General features: G+C 39.0%; 1 protein-coding gene across 14 annotated transcripts in view; it reads left to right on the top strand.

The window, feature by feature from the left end:
- The window catches only part of LIMCH1 (LIM and calponin homology domains 1), a 311,990-nt gene extending 295,466 nt beyond the window's left edge, over window positions 1–16,524 (top strand). For 7 of the 14 annotated variants that reach the window (XM_070397534.1, XM_070397527.1, XM_070397519.1 and 4 more), the window contains 6 exons: window positions 975–1,096; window positions 1,362–1,485; window positions 3,893–3,979; window positions 5,489–5,597; window positions 8,298–8,400; window positions 13,650–16,524. In XM_070397534.1, coding sequence (XP_070253635.1) covers window positions 975–1,096; window positions 1,362–1,485; window positions 3,893–3,979; window positions 5,489–5,597; window positions 8,298–8,400; window positions 13,650–13,675 — 571 coding nt within the window. In that variant the 3' untranslated portion in view covers window positions 13,676–16,524. The remainder of the gene's footprint in view (window positions 1–974; window positions 1,097–1,361; window positions 1,486–3,892; window positions 3,980–5,488; window positions 5,598–8,297; window positions 8,401–13,649) is intronic. The other 7 variants (XM_070397570.1, XM_070397544.1, XM_070397561.1 and 4 more) reach the window with 1 other exon arrangement.
- Window positions 16,525–20,408: the final 3,884 nt, after the last annotated feature.

Below are 20,408 nucleotides of genomic sequence, written 5' to 3'. Positions count from 1 at the left end.
ATTTGGGGTTGGCTGAGAGCTGAGCTCTTCTGGTGGGATTTGCTCTGAGAATCCTCCTATACCCGTCAGCTAGAAGACTGGGTGAGGTGTAGGGTATAGGGCAGTGATGGCGAACCTATGACACGCGTGTCAGAGGTGACACGTGAACTCATTTTTTTGGTTGATTTTTCTTTGTTAAATGGCATTTAAATATATAAAATAAATATCAAAAATATAAGACTTTGTTTTACTATGGTTGCAGATATCAAAAAATTTCTATATGTGACACAGCATCAGAGTTAAGTTAGGGTTTTTCAAAATGCTGACACGCCGAGCTCAAAAGGTTCACCATCACTGGTCTAGGGGCTCGGGGCCCACGTCCAGAGTCTGCAGAGCCCTTGGAATAGCGCATCTGCTTCCAGTTAACACTGTTTAAAGGGACTTTCCAGTTTTATGAAATGAAAGCCACCCATCAGGAATTTTTGAGCACCACTGATAAGCATTTTTTGTGAGTTTTTTATAGTTCTCCAAACAGCCTCTATTGTTGCCAGAGACCCTTTAAAATCTCTTCAACCTCTCCTTTCTTTATACACAGACGCTATAAAAAGGCTATGTAGATAACCATGGGCTGCCAAAGTCCCACGTGGTCCAAATGATTTCTCCAATAAGTCCTCTCGTGAAAATCTGGGGGAGTCCAGCAGTTAGCTCTGGCTTCTCTTGAAATTATTAGAATGAATTGCTTTGTGGGCAGGGAGGTGGGAGGGACATCAGAAATGATGGTTTCTCAAGCTTGTTAAATTGATGGATAATAAAAATGAGCAGCAGTTCAGAGCATTTAAACCTAGTTTAAAATAAAAAGAACAAATAAGCATTAGTTAGCCCTCATTTTTTTTTCATATTGAAATTGGTTCTTCTATACCCTAAAAAATAAGATCAATAATTTTAGTTCAGTTGCTTTTATCTCTGCTCTGAAATATATTTATTTATTTTAACAGGCTTATTCAAGGGGCCTTGACTGATTCTGAGAACCCTGTATCAAAAGGAACCCATCAAAACGATCAGCTGGATACAGAAGCTGGGGCCCCGCACTGTGGGGTGAACCCGCAGCCATCTCAGGGTAAGGGAGGAGAAGACCAACCGATGCTTAAATTATTGTACGACAGCCCCGCTTGTCATCCAGACAGATATGATTTCTATTGGCTACAGGCTTCTCTTCTAGCTTATGCTCTGTAGCACCGTGAATAAACTCCCACCGCCAAGTGCCAGACTCTCCGCGGACTCACCTCGACCCCTCAGCAGGCGTTGGCACTTTAAAGAAAGGTGGCTTGCTAAGCAAAGGTGATGTTACTGAGCACTAAGCTTATGTTCTTGATTGGCCTCAGGTCCATCCCAGAATCAGCAGGTATCCAACCCGCCAGTGAACACTTTAGAAGATGTGAAGCCAAAAACCCTCCCATTGGATAACAGCATTAACCATCAGATGGAGTCACCGAGTGAAAGGCGGAAGTGAGTAACCAAAGATAGATGTGGGATTCCTTTTTTTTTTTTTTTTAATGTATTAACTAAGAAAGGGAAAATGAAAAAGCGTGTGATAGCAAGGTGTTAGCAGCATTTTTGTGCTTTCTCGCTCTTGAATCTCATGGATTCACGTTAACAAATGTTTATGGAAATTTAGGACAGCCTCCCAGACAAGTAGTACACTCTGAGTTTATCAATTTGAAAGAAGCAAAGTAATGCTTTTAACCCACAGATCTAAACATTGAAAAGAATTTGCAGGCATGTTGCATTAACAATTTCTTTAAGTGAGTTAAAATGTCTCAAAATCTATTGACAAATATTCATTATCATTCTCTCCATTTTAGGTAGCTACCTTAGGCTATATTTTAATTTTGTAAGATTTCTACTTTTTTACAATAGTTTCTAATATTTTTGATACATTTCAATATAACAGGCACTGTGTTGAAGGGTTTACATAGCTTTTCACATCTTTTCATCAATTAACTCACTGAGCTCCCCCAATAACTTCAATTGAGTTCTTATTCCCATTTTTCAGAGGAGGAAATAGAGGCTCAAGGAAATTAAATAACTTATTCAAAGTACTTGATGGTTAAGTGGTAGAAGAATTCAAAATTATACCACAGTTCAATGGTAAGATCATATGTAAACCAGAGGTTCTTTGTAATCAGCTTTTAAAATACAACATTCATTATACTTTAGCAAGTCCTCTACCTGGAGCTAGACCACCTGGATTCAGATTTTGACTCTGCCACTTGCCTGTATAGGGCTTTGAGCAAGTTGATTAATCTTTCTCTGCTTCAGTTTCTTCATGTATAAAATGGCAATAATAATACTACCTACCTGTGAAGTTTTGTACCTGACGAATAAGTACTATGTAGTACAGCTGGTGGTAGACAATGAGGATGGTGATGAGGATGAGGATGACTTGTTTTATAAGTTCAACTTGTTACCTTATTTTTCTGTTACATTTTAAAAATGGTATTTGAACCATTTCCCCCTTTTCTCTTATGTCTATCCAATTTTGTTTCTATGTGCCTAGATGACACTCAGAATAAATAGAAACTGAAATCACACAGAAGTAATCATGATTGTTATTGATTATTGCAGTGATTCCCAACCATGTTTTAGGCCCTGGTACTTATCATCTAGGGCAGCGGTTCTCAACCTGTGGGTTGCGACCCCTTTGGCGGTCGAATGACCCTTTCACATTACAATTTACATTACGATTCATAACAGTAGCAACATTATAGTTATGAAGTAGCAATGAAAATAATTTTATGGTTGGGTCACAACATAAGGAACTGTATTTAAAGGGCCAGAAGGTTGAGAACCACTGCTCTAGGGTATTACCTGAAAACATGACATTTTGTTTTCTTGGTTTTTTTGTTTTTGTTTTTGTTTTTGTTTTTTTTTAAATATGTTTTTATTGATTTCAGAGAGGAAGGGAGAGGGAGACAGAGAGAAAAACATCCATGATGAGAGAGAATCATGGGTCGGCTGCCTCTTGCACACCCCGCACTGGGAATTGAGCCCACAAGCCGGACATGTGCCCTAACCGGGAATTGAACCCGGGACCCTGCAGTCCACAAGCCGACACTCTAGCCACTGAGCCACACCGACCAGGGCAAAACATGATATTTTGGAGGAGGAGGTGTGGGTGGGCAGGGGGCTCGGGAAGTTATTCCAAAATCAGTTAGAAAACAGGTGGACTCGTGCTCTGTTCACTCCTGTGTTGGCATTTCTCTTATCCTCATTTTTTTCTGTGTTCTGCCCCTTTCTGTACAAATGAAATGAACCTTTATAAGCAAGAGCCCAGAACTGACAGCTAATAACAGGCAGGGTGTGCAACCAACCACACCTGTGAAACCGTTCTGGTAGCATCTGGCTGGGGACCATTGTGCTTTGTAGATGCCAATGCCATAGCCGTTATTAAATGTTGTGAACACCACTCCTCATCACATGTCCTCAAAATGAATGTATTGATAGGGGGTGGAAGCTACCCGACTGGAAAATACCTCCTTGAAGTTCTGCCCTTCCTTTCTGGGCTCTCTGCACATGCTTTTTCCTAAATCCCTACTCACCTTGCCCCTCTCTCCCCGGCATCTTTGATTTTTATATCTAACTCAGCATGCAATTTTAACTATTGAAAAATTATTCTGGCTTTTCCGTTCAACAGCGCCAGCCTGGTCTGATATCATGCAGCCATTGCATGTATAATCTTTGCCAGACGGATTTACTATTTTTGTTCTTTAGAAATAATTACCTCTAGGACACTCTGTGGTCTTTTCTTTGGTTATCAGGGAAGTATTTTATTTCCGTGCCTAAAATGTCTTCTCTTATAGGGTTGGGCTTCTCTTTCCTTGTCATAATTGTTGGCTCCTTTACCATGTTACAGGAAAAGCCCTCGAGAGCACTTCCAGGCGGGACACTTGTCCCCCTGTCCTCCCACCCCTCCTGGCCAGTCACCAAACCGGTACAAGAGGTCAGCAAGCCTTTCGGAGGCGGCTCTGTTTTGACTAGAGCCTGCCAAGCATAATTCGAACCGAATTAATGCTTGCCAAATGATTTTGAGAAGTTTGCCCATCAAATCGCTTTCAACACACACACAGGCAGGAGGAGAGAGAAAGCCAAGTGCATGACGTTGGCGCGGCTGTGGCCACAGGCCTTTAATTATATTCTGTGGAAATTGCAATCTAATAATAAAATCCACCAGACAGTTGCCGGGCTCCTCAGTCGGCGCCTTCCCCTCCAAGACTGCTCAGTCCTTCTAGGCTGATGGCTCTTACAGAGAACCAGGCGGGGCCGAGCAGCGAAACTGCATCCTTCCTTCCTCTACTCAGGCTCTCTAAGGATGGCTGCCGGACGTTAACTGGGCCCCATGATGTTCTTAAAAGCTGCCGAGTTTCCATTCACTGGAGAGACCAATTACTGAGGACTACTCCAAGGTTTCTTTGATTTAGACATTTCATTTAACTACTGGGTAGAGGGAAATCCTAATAAATAGGGTTTGCTCAGGGCAACTCTTCCTCTTCTCTGTTTTCTTCCTTTCTGTTTCTGCTGTCCCTCTGTACTCTATTGGCTTCTGAATGGTATTGCACATTTTCAAACTTCTTGTGCAATTCCAAGCGCTTTCCAGACGATAGGCATGGTGCCATCTGATCTTAGCTGTGGGTAAGCCGCCCCAGGAGACAGCCAGTTTATCCATCGCCTGGTGTTGGTCTACTGGGTTTGATTCTTGTCCACTGGCGGGCCCTCTGCTGGGGGCTGGGGGGTACAGAGATAGGGTCCAGGCAGCCCATGCCCTCAAGGGGCTTACAACTCCCAAGTGCCCAGGTTATAGTCGCAGAGCTTACACTGGAAGGAGCAGTAGAGACCATCTAGTTCAACCCTCTCAGGTTGAAGTTGAAAGAGAAACCCAAAGGGAGTTCTTTGCACCAGATCCCAGAACCTCGGGACAAAGCAGGGATCTGATCCCATATTGGCCTGTGGCCTGTGGGGGCTGTATCACAATTGCCTTTCTCTTTTTATACAAAAAAGATTTCTTTGCTTAATAGGTAAAAGAAATGCCCTTGTGGGCCAACGAATCAATTATAGAAAATTGTAAAGCAACATTGAAATCTTACTAACGCTAAATTTGATGATCTTTTAGGGCTTATAAACATGATGAATACATGGAATCATTTCAAGGCATTTGATCATTGCAGTTGAATAAACAACACCCACTTCTTGTAACAATTAACTAAAATACACTTACACATGCATATATACATGCACGCCAGGTTCTCTACCACAATGGAGGCCCATTGTATTTAATCTAGCACTTGTTTGCCAATTACATCTAATGCTTCATTTCTGCTCATTATCAGTTTAGTAATTGTCATTTCACTCATGAATGTTTTCTTTTTTTTTTTTTGCACGAGGCTACATGTTTGTGTATTTAACCAACTCTTCTAAATGGGAGGTTTGATTATTATACATGGTTTTGACCTAGGTCTATAAGTGGGAAGAAGCTGTGCTCGTCCTGTGGGCTTCCTTTGGGGAAAGGAGCTGCGATGATCATTGAGACCCTCAATCTCTATTTTCACATCCAGTGCTTCAGGGTATGTATTCATCACGCTCCTCTCTAAGTACAATGTCGTGGTGTCCTTGGGCATCGCTCTGGGCTGAGACAGACCTCCTGGGAACCCTGATGGCCTTTGCTCGGGAGGCCCGCCCTTCTGTGTATACAGAGTGTGTGTGGAGTCCAGCCTTCGGGAGGAAGCTCTCAGCTATCATGCGTTCCTCTGGGGAGTCAGCTTAGAAGTAGCAAAACAGGTTTGTGCAATGTGTCTTTGTGAAACAGGTTTTGTTGCTGAAGAGCATCTATCCTGGCAGGAAGCTGAGAATGCTACCCTGGGAGGCCAGTGATACTTCTGCATCTTTTAGGGCATGTGAATTTATTGGGAAGGTGATAACTTTGCAGCTTCTCAAACTCTGGTGACTTGATGTTGAAGATTTCCTGTCAGTTCAGTGTGGTTAGAGCTAGTGGCAAAGTTGAATGTGTCTGTGATCCCAAACTGAAGAGCACTTCCTCTGAGAAGCTGCCCTGCTCCCCCAGACTAAGTCTCTCGCCTTTGTTTCAGGGCCTTACAGAACCTTTCATGGTCCGTACCACTCACTGTTGCATTGTTTAACTATCATGTCCTTTAACAAACGATCAACTCCATAAAAGCAGGAGCCATGTCTGCCTGGCTCACCACTATTTCCTCTGCACCTAGCAGACATGGTGTCTGTAAACATTTTTAGATAAATGAATTAATATGTATACTGAAAATGAGGAGGCTTGGATTCTAATTCCAAATTTCCTGCTAAGTAAGTGATTTAATCAGTTATAACTGATTTATTATAATATTAAATTTATAAGTTGGCCTCTTTCAGTATTTCCCATCTTCTTTTTTTCTTTTTCTTTTCTTTTTGTTTTTTTTTTTTTTTTGCTCATAGACATCTTTCAAATTAATATATAATTTTTGAAGCTAAACCTTCTTCCTCTGAAAGTCATTTCTTTCTCTTTATAATCCTGATGTGCTTTCTTTGTCCTTCTTGAATTTTGTTCTATGTCTTGTTGGTAGATTCCTCAGCTATAAAGTGCACTTGCATGGGGTTAAAATAACTCCCACTTTACTGATAAGCTAAGGGAAAGTAAGTGAAGTTGTCCTAAAGTTTAATAGCACCAGTTCTCACTGGGAAGCAAAGCTTATCTTGGACAAAACACAATATGGAGACTTAATGAGACTCAATTTATCAATATTCTCATTGAAAAATTAACCAAGATAATGCACATCTTAAATGGTCTAAGAGTATTTTGAGGTTCAAGGCATTTACATTTTAAAATCTCATGGTAATGCCAAGATAATATGTTCCAACACCAGAGTTTTTTCTCTGAAACTTTGCCAGAACTCAAAATAATAGAGGTGGCAAAGAGTCTTTGCAAATTCTCAAGAGGCAGAAGATTCCCTTTCTAAGCTGTCAAGGCCATTATTTTCTCTCGTCTTTCACTTCCTGGTCTGACCTGATGCTTTAAGATACATACCTGTGCAATGTAGATGCAACTTGTAACATAATTTGGATGAAACCTCCCTCTGTCCCCAGTGACCTTAAAACATGAGTCTGAGGCTGGCCCTCTATTCCTGAGCTCAGTCCTGCTCTCCTGGCAAGAGGCTGGCATCAGAACCAACCCCTACTTTAAGACCATTATAAACTGATGAACAAAAATAGATACAGAGGCAGAGCAACATCGAACAGACTGTCAAACTACAGCGGGAAGGCCAGGGAGGGTTGGGGGGGGTGGGTAAGAGATCAACCGAAGGACCTATATGCATGCATATAAGCATAACCAATGGACACAAGACACTGGGGGGTATGGGAGGCTAGGGGAAGGTCAAGGGGAGAAAAAAAACAAGGAGACATATATAATATTCTTTGTAATACTTTAAGCAATAAAACAATTAAAAAAAAAAAAAGAACCAACCCCTACTGCCATTCCTCTGGTGCACCCAGCACAGTCTATCCCACAGTGTCTGTCTGCACTCAAGCTGACTTAGCTGAAAGGAGTGCCGTTCTCAGTGGATTTGTGACTCTGGGTGTCACTGCCTTAATGCGGAAAGATAAGGTGAATAGCTATTTCCTAGGAATTCTGATCTAGCAGAACTTACCAACTCTGCTGGGAAGCGTAAGGCGATTATTCACAGACAAGTTTTCATTCATAACCTGCTGCCCATGTGTTTCTTTAAAACCTCTAGAATTTAATCAGTTTAAAATGGTTCATAGGTCAAATATATGATGATGGAAGAAGATTTGACTTTGGGTGGTAAACACACAATGCAATATAAAGAGGATGTCTTATAGAATTTTACACTTGAAACCTATATAAATTTATTAACCAATGTCACCCCAATAAATTTAATTTAAACAAATAATAAAATGGTTCTTCCATCTTGATTGAGAAAAGGCATGTGATAGAGGTTAACAACATAGGCTTTGGGATTAACCCAACACCACTTACCGGGTTTACAACCTTGGACAAATCGGCTAACTTCTCTGAACCATCGTCCTTCTCTGGAAAATGCAAGGAGTTACCATAAAATGCTAAAAGCACATTGTTGCTGTCAGTCAGTTCTTAGTGCAGCATCTAACACATAGCAGATGCTCAAAAAATATGGAGGTTGTAGAAGTGATTATTGCGCTATTCATGTAAAGACTAACGAAGCATCATAAAGAGATTCCTTATGCATCTTATAACCTCTGTTCTTTCTCCCCTGTAGTGTGGAATTTGCAAAGGACAGCTTGGAGATGCAATGAGTGGGACGGATGTGAGGATTCGAAATGGTCTTCTAAACTGTAATGATTGCTACATGAGATCCAGAAGTAAGTGCTGGGGTGAAATACCTGAGATAAGTGAGTGCAATAGTGTGCCTTTCTAGGGCCCATTTGAGGAATTCAATGATTTCTGCCTATCAGTTAACACTCCTACCCTGAGGGAAAGATTTATTAACATCTAGGTAAAGGAAGCAATAATGAAGTAACCCCTTAATTACCACTTGTTTTTTATTAGAAGTTTCTGCTTGGGTGTGGCCAAATTCTTTTCATCATGAAGTGCATTAGTACACCAGCAAATAAAAACTGTGGGCCAAGTTTGAGGCATTGCCTGAGCTCACCACAGAGACTTGGATGAGATAGAAGGCAGATATAAGGTCTGTAAAGCACTATTTGCTTGCCGAGCCATATCTTTAGAAGACCAGCACCATTGTGGGGAGGGGTTGAAGTGTGAAGAATGGCTCTCCAGTGTTTATCAAATAAAGCACCAGCTCCTCAGTAGCTTCATGTCCTACATTCAAGTTTCATGACACAATATGTTGTTGGTCCCAACTAAATTTAAAGTCCCCAGAGGCCAAATGATGGGTTCTGCTCTTTGTGAATCTCTGCCCTCGGCCAAGATACCTGAGCACATAATCAGAGCTGAACAAGTATGTGCTGTCTTGAAGCTCCCTTGAGCAGCCTGCCCTCGGACCCTGTATCTGGGTTTCCTACCATAGAAGGTTCATGTCAGTTTGTGGGGCACCAGGGGGTGCTGTTGCCCAGCTGCTGTTTAGAAAATCTGAAAATAGCCAGTGGCTAAATCTCTGAATCCAGCCTCTCTCTCCATCAGAAATATAGCCCTTCTGGTGCATGGCCTAGACAACAAGTGACTCTTCTATGAAATTCATTGGTCAGAAACTCTTTCTTTAAAAAAAAAAAAAAAGGGTGGGGGAATGAAGAGATGGTGTTTGAAATACAAGAATGTTTTGTTATTTCTCCAAGTAAAGGAAGTGACATTTTTATAGCTTTTTTTAAATAGCTAATTTAGGATCTCTAAATCTACAAGACTAAATACTTTAAGAGTAAAAATTGAAATTAAATGCTTTTATAGCTGTAGGTTTAGTATAATCTGAGAAATTTATACATTTTTTTAATATATTTTGTTGATTTTTTACAGAGAGGAAGGGAGAGAGATAGAGAGTTAGAAACATCGATGAGAGAGAAACATCGATCAGCTGCCTCCTGCACATCCCCCACCGGGGATGTGCCCGCAACCCAGGTATATGCCCTTGACCGGAATCGAACCTGGGACCTTTCAGTCCGCAGGCCGACACTCTATCCACTGAGCCAAACCGGTTTCGGCCTTTTTTAATAAAATTATGTGAAATAAAAATTTAATCAAATCCAGGTGATTTTGATCTATCATAAACATTTGACTTCAGAACAGTTCCAACTTAGAGATGAGCTGGTACCATCAAACTAGACTATTTATATTACATATTATATTTTTATATTATATACATTTATATCTTATATATTTATACCAGATATTATATATCATTTACACATGTAACATCTATGTTATATGTTATATATGTTTATGCCATGTATATAGAGCATATATAAACATATGCTATAAATATATATTTATACCATTATAATATATATACACATGGTATAAACATATAATATTAATATTGATACTATGTATCAAACATATAAAATCTGGTATAAATAGTATTTTAAATATATATATATATATATATATATATTCCATGCATACTCAAATACCTATATACATGTGTAACATATAATATATTTTTAACTGAATTTTTTTGTCTTTGTACATTAGAAATGAAAACTAAACCCTTTAGTCCCATTTTCAAGGTGATTTTTTTCTATCATCTATAAATTATACGTTTTCTCAGCCAGCTGAGTGTGAACCATGGAACCAGAAGAGGGCACTGTTAGGTTGCAGGACTGTTGGGCCAGATTTGGAAAGCGCCATAAATCTGAACTTCCATAATTTAAAGTGCTTGAAGGATGCCAGCAGAAAGCAAACATGAACCCACCTCTGGGTGACAGTAACCTGTTTTCATCCAGATTTTTATTTTAATTGAGAAGTTGGATGATTCATTGTCATTTCTTTTGGAAATTAGCTTTTTGGATCTAGGCCAGGAATTTTTTTCCTATGTATACAACAATAAGGGGCATTAACTGTTTTTAATTCCAAATCTAAAGACAAGAACTGTGGAGTTTCAGTAACAGTCTCAGAAGATAAAAAATAAGAAAATGATTTGGAGGTAGACTAAAGATAGGATTTTTTTCTTTGGTTATTTTAATGCAATATTTTACTATGATTTTTTTTTAGAATGCTAAGATACTAAGAAGAAATAAAAAGTCTTACTATCTCCCTAGACATTCAAAAATAAATAAGTAAAAATTATAAGTGGTATAAGGTTAGAAAATTGAATGTTCTGAAAGATACCAAATTAAAAATAAATTTTAAAAAATCCAAAGTTAACCACTGTGATCACTTTCTAATAATTGCTTGGGGAGAGGGGCAGAACATATGTTTGTATAGGTGTACACACAGACACACACAGATGCATATGTGCTGGTTTCTATTTCACAAAGGTAATTACATAATCGGTGTTCTGCATGTAGTTTTCCTTGCTGTTGTTTTTAACTTAATGATATATCTTGACAATTTTTCCATATAACATGTCTTTCCTCCTCATTCTTTTCAATGGGTTTTTAATAGCTGCATACAATCCCATTGTATGGATTTATCATAATTTAAAACTAAATCTCCATGAATGGGCATTTCAGTCGTTTCCAGTTTTCTAATCTGATTTTTAAAATGCTCCCATGAACGTCCTGCACATATGTCCTGATGAACATTTGAAAGTATTTCCTCAGGGGAGATTGTGAGCAGCGGGACTGCTGAGTTAAAGGCATGTGCTTTCTCATTGTCAGACAAGTTCCCAACTATCTTCCAGAAAAGCGCTCTCTCCCTACGAAGTGCTTAAGGGCCCCTTCTCTCCATGTCTGTCAGCTCTGGATGTCATCAAACTTTTAAATTTCCACTCTGCTAGGTGCTTTGACCTGTATGTCTTTAATTATAAGTAAGTTTGACCACCAAGTTTGACCACCTTTTCATACGTTTATTCACCATTTAGATTTCTTTTTCTATTAAAAAAAAAAAGTACTTCTTTATCCTTTGCCCATTGTCCTATTGGCACTTGATTTATATGAGCTTTTATAAATTCAAGACATTTCCCTTTTATTTTATATTTGCTGCTTGTTGCACTTATCATTCACCTTTCTACTTTATGATTTTTTTTCATAGAAAGGATTTTTACTTAGGTAACTTAACATACCTTTTTTTATTTCTTTGTTTGGATTCTGTGTTTTGCATCCTACTTAGAAAAACTCTCACTACTCCAATGTCATAAATTTAGCCGAGATTTCTCCTAGGGTTGCTTTTTTGTTGTTTTTTTTTTTTTCACATGTAGATTTGTGACATCAGGATTGTATTTTGGGGTTAGAATGAGATAAATATCCAGCTTCCCCTCCCCCCCAATTAGCCAAGTGTATGAATATAACTTAATGTGTAATCCCTTTTTTCCTCACTAATTTGAAATGGCAGCTTTCTCATAAACTAAGTTCACATATATACTTAGGTCTATTTCTGGATATTATATGTTTTATTAATCTATTTATTATCTCATGTCAAACAATTTTAATTATTATAGCTTCATAATATGTTTTAAAACTGAGTCATAATGGCCACCTTAACTCTAATTATTTTTTCCAAATTTTCCTAACTCTACTCTCATGTTTAGTTTTCCAGATAAACGTTAATGTCATTTTAGGCTAAACTTTAAGTTCACACATCACAGGGAAAATGACCAGCACATCTGAAAATACTGCTTATTTTTCTTGTTGGTGTCATAAGAAAAACATATATGTTAGGAGTGAATAGGTGGAGGGGATAATGATGAGCTAGAGAAATATAAATACACTTGAATTGGTTGACTATATCCCAGATGCAATAAAAGAGTCGGAATGGAAAGAAATAGCTAAAAAATCATTTTTCTTTTTTCTTTATTTGATTTTGATCTGAGTTGAGAAGAGGGGAGATGGATAGATACGAGGGGTGGTTTACATCATAGGCATGCTAAGTGAAACAAAATAATTTCATTGTATGGAATAATAAAACCTGAATATATAATCCTATTTTCTTCAAGTAACTAGTCACATTGAAATGAAATTTTTCTCTTGGAGAGGAAAAATAGCATAACGGCATATTAAAATGCAATTCCTAAAAGCAATGTAAACAGTTTTTAAGTCCGTATGTAAATGGCAATGGACGTGCAAAACAAATTACCTGTCAGGGACCGAGCCGGCACATGTTTCACTTGTGCCATTTGCGCCTGGGTGTTGGGTGACTGTGTCTTTGTGTCTGTTCCATCATTCACTCACACGAAATGTGTTTAATGCAAAATCCCCAGGGTTGTTTCCAATGTTGCAGTTGCCTCGTCACAACTGTAGAGCCTAAAGTGAAGGAGAAAGTTTGTGAAGCTTTCAGCAGGAAATAGAGGACTCAAACTATCCTTCCTAGATAGGGTTGCCAGATTTAAAAAAAAAAAAAAAAAAAGACAAGATGCCCAGTTAAATATTTTTTTGCCCTGTTAAGTCTGAATTTCAGATAAATAATGAATTACTTTTGTTGGCGTATGTTCCAAATATTGCGTGTTCAGGATTTAGCACTACTATATCCCAAATATCATATCGGATAGACACTTAGGCTAAAAATTGTATTTGTTGTTTCTCTGACATTCAGAGTTCACTGGGTGTTCTGTGATTCTCATTGCTACTCCAGCAATCCTGTTTTTAGATCATATGCCAAATGCCTCCCGTAGCAATGTCTTTATTCTTAGAGAAACCACAGCCTAAAGAAACTGAGAGAAGGGAGAATATTTTCTTGCTTATTTGCCAAGAAGGCAAGGTAGAAAACTTGATGGGGATCATATGGTGTAGGGTGAAATCCAGAGGATTTCAACCAAATTTTACAGGGCATGTGAATCACTTGGGCTCTTGTGAAGTTCTGGGATGGGGCTCAGAAGTCCAGCTCCGGGTAATACCAATACTGCTCCTCCTGGGAACACACTGAGCGGGAGGGTGGGACAGGTTTTCTTCCCTAGAGGGAAGAGGCTTTGGCAGCGGCCATAGCTAATTTGGGAAACCTTTAAACATCTGAAGCAAGAAGCATTGATTACTTTAACCAAATGTCACTGATTTCTTTATCATAGGTGCTGGCCAACCCACAACATTGTGACATGGTTTTCAAGACCCCAGATCACTCACCACTTCCCTCTTGAGAGTGTCCCCTGGCAATTGTTTAACAGAATCCCACGTTCAGGGGCTTCTCAGCATTCATCTAGTTTCTGAAAGGCTACTCTAAAAGGTGGTATCTGTTCTTTCATAGCACAGTGTTTGTGTTTTTCCTGTTTGTTGTTTCTCTCTTTTTTTTGCATTTGCACAATATATACAAAAGAATATTGAACTATAATGGTTCTGACTGGTTCAAAAGAAGGTCTTAGCATGGTCGAACAGGCTTATGGTTTAAAATGTGTTATTCTCTTCTTTGGGGAGTTGATGAGATAGATGATTCAATAAACCTGTTTTGTTTTAGTATTTCTAGGAATTAAATACTTTGTGTTTACAAAATTGAGCTGCAGAAAGTGCAAGACATGCCAATTTGAGACACGGGGTCTTTTAAGACAGGAGCTTACAAGTAATGCATTTCAGATACTAAAAACCACATCATATAGCTCTGAGCTATAACTTGTTTTTAATGCAATGACACTAGTCTGATAATATATACTGTAATCCTGAAACATTTGTGTTACTTACCTTTGGAGGCAGAAGTCATACCAATAAATTATTGCACCGTTAGTATTAGGTTTAGTGTGCTTTGAAGGTTATGTCATTGATAGAGCCTGGGCCATCAAATAAAGAGAACCCTTGACTTATACTCTGGACATTGCCCAAGGGTAGGGGAACCCAGAGGAAAACATTTTGGTCATCATTTCCCAAGTCCTTTCCAAAATATGTGAGGAAGTTTGATCTTCAAAAGAGTGGTGGGCCCATGCCAGCCACCAGGGCTTTGTTGCTTGCTCCTCTTCAGACTCTACATTCAATAAAAGACTCAGCATAAGGCATCCGGAAACCCTCATCGAGGTCGGTCCTTCATTAAGTGAAACCACTGCTCACCCTTGCCTGCAAGGTCTCCTTGAGGGCACAGGTGTCTAAAGAACAGCATTAAGTTCATCCTAATAGAATCCAAATGGCACATGATGGGATAAGCCACTGGTGTGTCATCAGCAAGAACCTGCAGGTTCCATGTGCGCTGCCCACCCTAATGGACATCTGCTCTTCCTCATTCTCCTATATCACCGGCTCTCTCTGCTCTCAAGAATTCTGAACCTTGCTCGTGGAGACCTTCAGAGAGGAACTCTTGTGGAGAGCTGCTTACTTTTTAAGCCCTGTGTGGTGTTTCAGCGGGCCAAGAGGGGAATCGAGTGACTAAAAAGCATCATGTTTTAAATCTCCAGGTTGTTTTCTTTAAGACTGGGGAAAGGGGGACTATTTATTCTGCCTTGAAACGATGGCAAATAAGTGAAGAGGACCTTTCGTGAATGTAGACTGTGGATGTCTGCCTAATAGATTCATGTAGTCATTAAAGGAGACCAAGTAGATGTTCTTCTGTTACGTAAGCAATAATTTTTTTTCTGTCTTATTGAGTATGGCTAGCAATTATTTATTTACATGCTAGATGGTTCTCTGCATGTGGGTTCCATATAAGTGCAGAAATTCCCTCAGCCACTGGAGGTATTTTGACCATTTTGTCATTTGGATGAGCTGTGGTTAGATTGAAATTCACACATCACTTCATTAAAAATTGTGCCTTAGAAAATGCAAAGCTGTTGCACACAGTATGAATTATGGATGCAGTACATTGAAGAGAGATGAAGTCACTTCCAAGTTCCCAAGACTTCTCCTGGAGGTGTTTGCTGTTTTACAGGGAAAAATAAATAAAATTTTAAAAAAAGAAAAATAGAAAACATTAACATGAAAAAAGTTTTGAAAATGTACAGATTAAGTTCAATATTTTGATTAACCACCTGCATGTTTTATTAAATATTTTGATAATGTGATGTTTACACTTTGCATGATATTAGCAGAGTACTTTACCAGAAACAATGCACAAAAACATGTACAATACTATCATTCATAACCGATTTTTATAGGATACTTTTTACATGTGGAACTCCATCCGTTATGTAGGGATTATATGAATATTGCACATTCTCTTCTGGTTTCACAGACCCATTTATACACATTTCTTAGTGAGACTCATTGTACATGTATTGAAGCTAGAATCGAGTCAAGAAAAATAAAGCCCATTCTCTGACTGCGAGATGTGCTTTCCCATAATGAACAATAGTCACCAGCACAGAATAATCTCCAACATTTTCTAAATTCTAATTGCCAACTGTTTCTATTTATATTTGATTTATATTTCATTTGGTGTCTGTTACATGGCAGCTCGGGCAGACTAGATCTTGTTTTTTCCAAGGCAGCATAATGAGTATGATCTATTTCTTTTCAAATAATCTTTGAGATCCCAGGGAGAAAAAATGCTCTGCTCTGTGGAGCTACTATGTAAATGTGTTTGCTTAAAAAAAAAAAAAAAAAGATGATGCAAGTGAGTGATTTATTGTTCCCAAGGAAGTACGTCTGACTTTTTTTCTCATACTCCAAAAGCCAGTCCCTTCTCTTTCTTAAGAAAAAAATGGGTAACTGTTATTCACTAGCAAACTTTCATGCCATTTCCTCATTCTTTCTATGTAGTGGTATTAATGCAATACATATTCTAGTTATCTACACACAGTGTAAGACTTAACGAACTGAAATGATCCACCTCACGTGTGAGTCCGTCCAAAAGATGTTACTGTTCTGGGTGGGCCAATGTTCTGTATCAGTTACACTAACCTTCATTTAAAATATTTATTCTAAAATGCCTCTAAGAAATAGTAAAAAACAAATAAAAAGTTGTCTAAAATGCAACAGCTTTTATAGTAAATGTACATTTATAAATAAAATACTCAAATCAGCTTTGTATTCCATTGATGTTTTGTTTGTTTTTTGGAGAGGGGGGGCAGGTTGATTTTCTGACTTAGGGAAGAGAGAATCAAGCTTTCTACTATAGCTTTTGGTTCAAGGTTCCATAGTCAGATGATGGCAATGATGCATATTTGCATATGCATATTATGCATTTTTGAGGTCAACTCAGATTTACCAGCTAATTGCAGGAGTCACTAAGGAATTGCCGTCCACCGAAGGACTCAAACACCTTGAGATGAGGCACATAACCAGGAGAGACCAGGCAAATGCCAGTGGAAATGATCTGAAACAACCAAATGATGGTCACCTTCCAGCACTGGCTAGAGAAAACCAAGCCACGCTCTTTTACGTGGCTGTGTTTCTGCCACTTTCCCCAGCGCTGCCCCCAAGATTCCCCTCTCACTGTACTGTTTGTTTCTCGGGGGTCTTTTTCTTCATTGTTGAACCAGGAAATAAGTGTTGCAAAACAGTGGCATCCTGTGACACAGTTGCTTTCCAAAATACACTTGTAGACCTGGCCAGGTAGCTCAGTTGGTTAGAGCAATACATCAAGGTTGCAAGTTCAATCCCCAATCAGGGCAGTTACAAGAATCAACCAATGAATGCATAAACAAGTGGGACAACAAATCAATGTTTCTTTATCTTTCCCTCCCTCTCTCTCTAAAAAAATCAATAAAAATTTCTTAAAAGAGGGAAAAGCAAATTGCACTTGTATCTTTACTGGCACTCTGTCCCAAATTTGTAGGTGGTGGTAAGAGCAAGCAAGTTCCTTGGAAGTTTTTGTCACTTTATGATGCAATATGCCAATGGCCACTATGAGTTGTATTCCGCTTTTTTTGGCAACTTTTGGGAGCTAGTAGCTGCTACTATTTCCATAGAAAGGTGAATTCTTTGTCTTTCATAAAAGAGTTTTAGTAGCTACCAGAGTAGTTTAGTATATCTATTGTTATTTAAATGAAAGTTCACTTAATTATAATGCATTTCAAAACAAAGTATAAGAATGTTATTCTAACATGTGATCTACAAACAATTTCTTTATCAAAAGAAACATTTTTACTAGCTCTCTTTTCATTGGCTTTCTTCAAGACCTAAAGGTGCTAATCTAGACCACAAAAGGATCCCGCCTCATCTTTTGGCATTAAGTCAGGGGTTGCAAACTCAAATGACTGTAAGAACCAGTCAGGCATTGCAAATGAGAGCCAAAGGAGATAATAAAGAGCAGTATGAGCTACAGCAAACAAAGATGAGTTCTCCAGAAAGAATGGAAGCAGCAATGTGGCTTTAACCAATGGTCTTCATATGAAATCTCCAGCTTTTTAAATGTTGACAACAATTTCAAACATTTCCTGACACAATGCCAGTCAAAATTGTGAGACTCCACAAAATATATCTGCAAGTCTAATTTCATTCTTAGGCCACCAGTTTACAACCTGTAGCTAAGTCTTCTCTTCATTTTATCAATCAGCTACTACTAACTTGCTCTGCTGTGAATCCTTTCATTTGACAAATATCTATATATATAAAAGCCTAAGTGACCGTCTGACCGGTAGCTATAATGCACAATGACCACCAGAGGGCAGATGCTCAATGCAGGAGCTGCTGAGCTGTGGTGACTTGGCAGCTGCGGTTCTTTGGTGCCTCACCCAGAACCAGAGAAGAGGAAACCCGATTCAAGGATTCCAGGGTGCATCACCCGAGAACTGCCCTCTCTCAATCGGGGACCCCTCAGGGGATATTGGAGAGCTGGTTTTGGCTCGATCCCTGCAGACCAGGCCGAGGGACCCCACTGGTGCATGAATCCGTGCACCAGGCCTCTAATATTAAGAAATGGGCATACAAAATATTTGCTTTATGAGTGTCTTGGGTCATTAAGAGAAAAAAGCTAAAAGAGACATTAACTAGCAGGTACTGCTACAATTCATTAACACTTTTAGTAGCATTATTTATATATCGTCCTCAAAGATTGCTAGTTTACAAGCACCCATGTTCAGTGCTTTGTCCTTCCCTTTCATAGTGTTTCCTTCTTTCTTCTAAGTGATTCAAAAAGAACAGAAATTGTCTTGGCCATTTTTAGACCTTACCCATGATTTTTAGGATAGGCTGAAAAGTTTATCTAAAATACCTGTTGGGATTTTAATAAAAAATGAATATATAGATCATAATTTTCTAATTGGCATTGTTAGTAAGAATACCATTAAAAAATTTTTGTTTTGTTAATCCTTACCGGAGAATATTTTTCCATTCATTTTTAGAGTGAGTGGAAAAGAGGGGGAGAGACAGAGAGAGAAACATCGATGTGAGAAAGACACATCGATTGGTTGCCTCCCCAATGTGCCCCGACCAGGGCCAGGCATCAAGCCCACAACTGGTACGTGCCCTTGACTGAAATCAAATCTGGGACACTTCAGTTCCTGGGTTGATACTCTATCCACTTAGCCAAACTGGCTAGGGCCCATTAGTATTTTTAAGTTAGTCTTGGACCCAGAAACTTTGCTGGACTGTCTTATTAGTTCTAACACATTGCTTATTGCTTCTCTTGGATTTTCTATGTAGTCAATCATCAGCTACAAAAAATAAAAAAAGATCTCATCTCTTTCAAGTTATGTCTTCATATTTTCATGTCTTATTGTTAAGATGCATAGTCAACAGTGATCATGGGCATCCTTATCTCACATTGTTATTCCATAGCCAAAAAGAAATGGAAAACATCCTAGATGTCTAACTTCATATGTGTTGCATTACATGTGTAACTCAGTGTCCCCAGTTTTCAAGACTTACAGGATTGAGCTTCCCATAATATCCAATATTGTCTATTTCATTGTTCATCCTTTCGGACCATAGAAAGTCCAGTCCTCTCGGCAGTTATTTCTGATGATCTCCAGTATATTCTGGTTTTTGTTTTCCACCTTCCATGCCTGACAGCTGACCCAGACTTCTTCAGTCAAGTTTCCTATTTCTAATCCCCAAACATGAGCGTAACCCTACACTCTTTACTCTTCAGAGATCAGCTAATAGATAACTCTGTGGTTTAATAAACATAAATATGGCTGAGGATAGCATAGCCAAATTACAAGACAAGAAAGAAAAACAAACTGGAATTCACACATCACTGCTCTTAAAATCCATAGGCCAGGCCTATTTGCAGAGAGCCATGTCCATCCTTCCTCCTTAGCTCCCAGCCTGTGGCCTGCTGCTGCTAAATTGAGGGACACACTCCTTTCAACTGGAGTTTCTCTTTCATCCTCTCTCTCCCCTCCCCTCATTTCTCACCCCTGCCCCCATGGAGTGTGCCCTGATATCAGAACATGCTAGAGGAATTAGGATCCAGCCAGCTAATGTTCCAATGATTTCTTAGGGCTATACTCAGCCCACAATGAAGGCAACCTTTACCTTACCAAACATCTTGGTAACATCTAGAAGCACAGACTCTGCAGTTGGAATGTCCAGGTTCGAATCCCAGCTTCACCACTACTACTTATGACCTTGGGCAAGTTGTTTATCTTCTCTTTGCATGGTTGAGGATAATAATAGAACATAACATCATGTTATTCTAAGGATTAACTAGGATAATGCATTTAAAATAGAGATATTCTAGCATAGAGAAAATAGCAGTTCTATTAGCATTGGGATCACCATGTGTTAGTAGTAATGTAGTACACGTTGTAGTAGCAGAATTATTTCACCAATACTCCGGGCTATGGTATGAAAACACTCTTGCTGCACTTGCATCTCTATGGCTAGACAGGCTCACCTTTGTAGCTTTTCTGGGAAGAGCGAGTTGCCCCCAAAATAAATTCTATCCTACAGCATTAGGGCCACAAAGAGTTCAGAAATATTCTCAAAGCATCCTGCCAAATAAGTATGCGCCATCTCGAAAAGAA

This window comes from Myotis yumanensis, unplaced genomic scaffold (genome assembly GCF_028538775.1).
Source record: "Myotis yumanensis isolate MYYU_CA2020_CCGP unplaced genomic scaffold, mMyoYum1.0.hap1 SCAF_1, whole genome shotgun sequence".
In the NCBI taxonomy this organism is placed as follows: Eukaryota; Metazoa; Chordata; class Mammalia; order Chiroptera; family Vespertilionidae; genus Myotis; species Myotis yumanensis.
The sequence above is the reverse complement of the archived record's forward strand: the minus strand, read 5'-3'. Positions and strand labels throughout refer to the sequence as shown.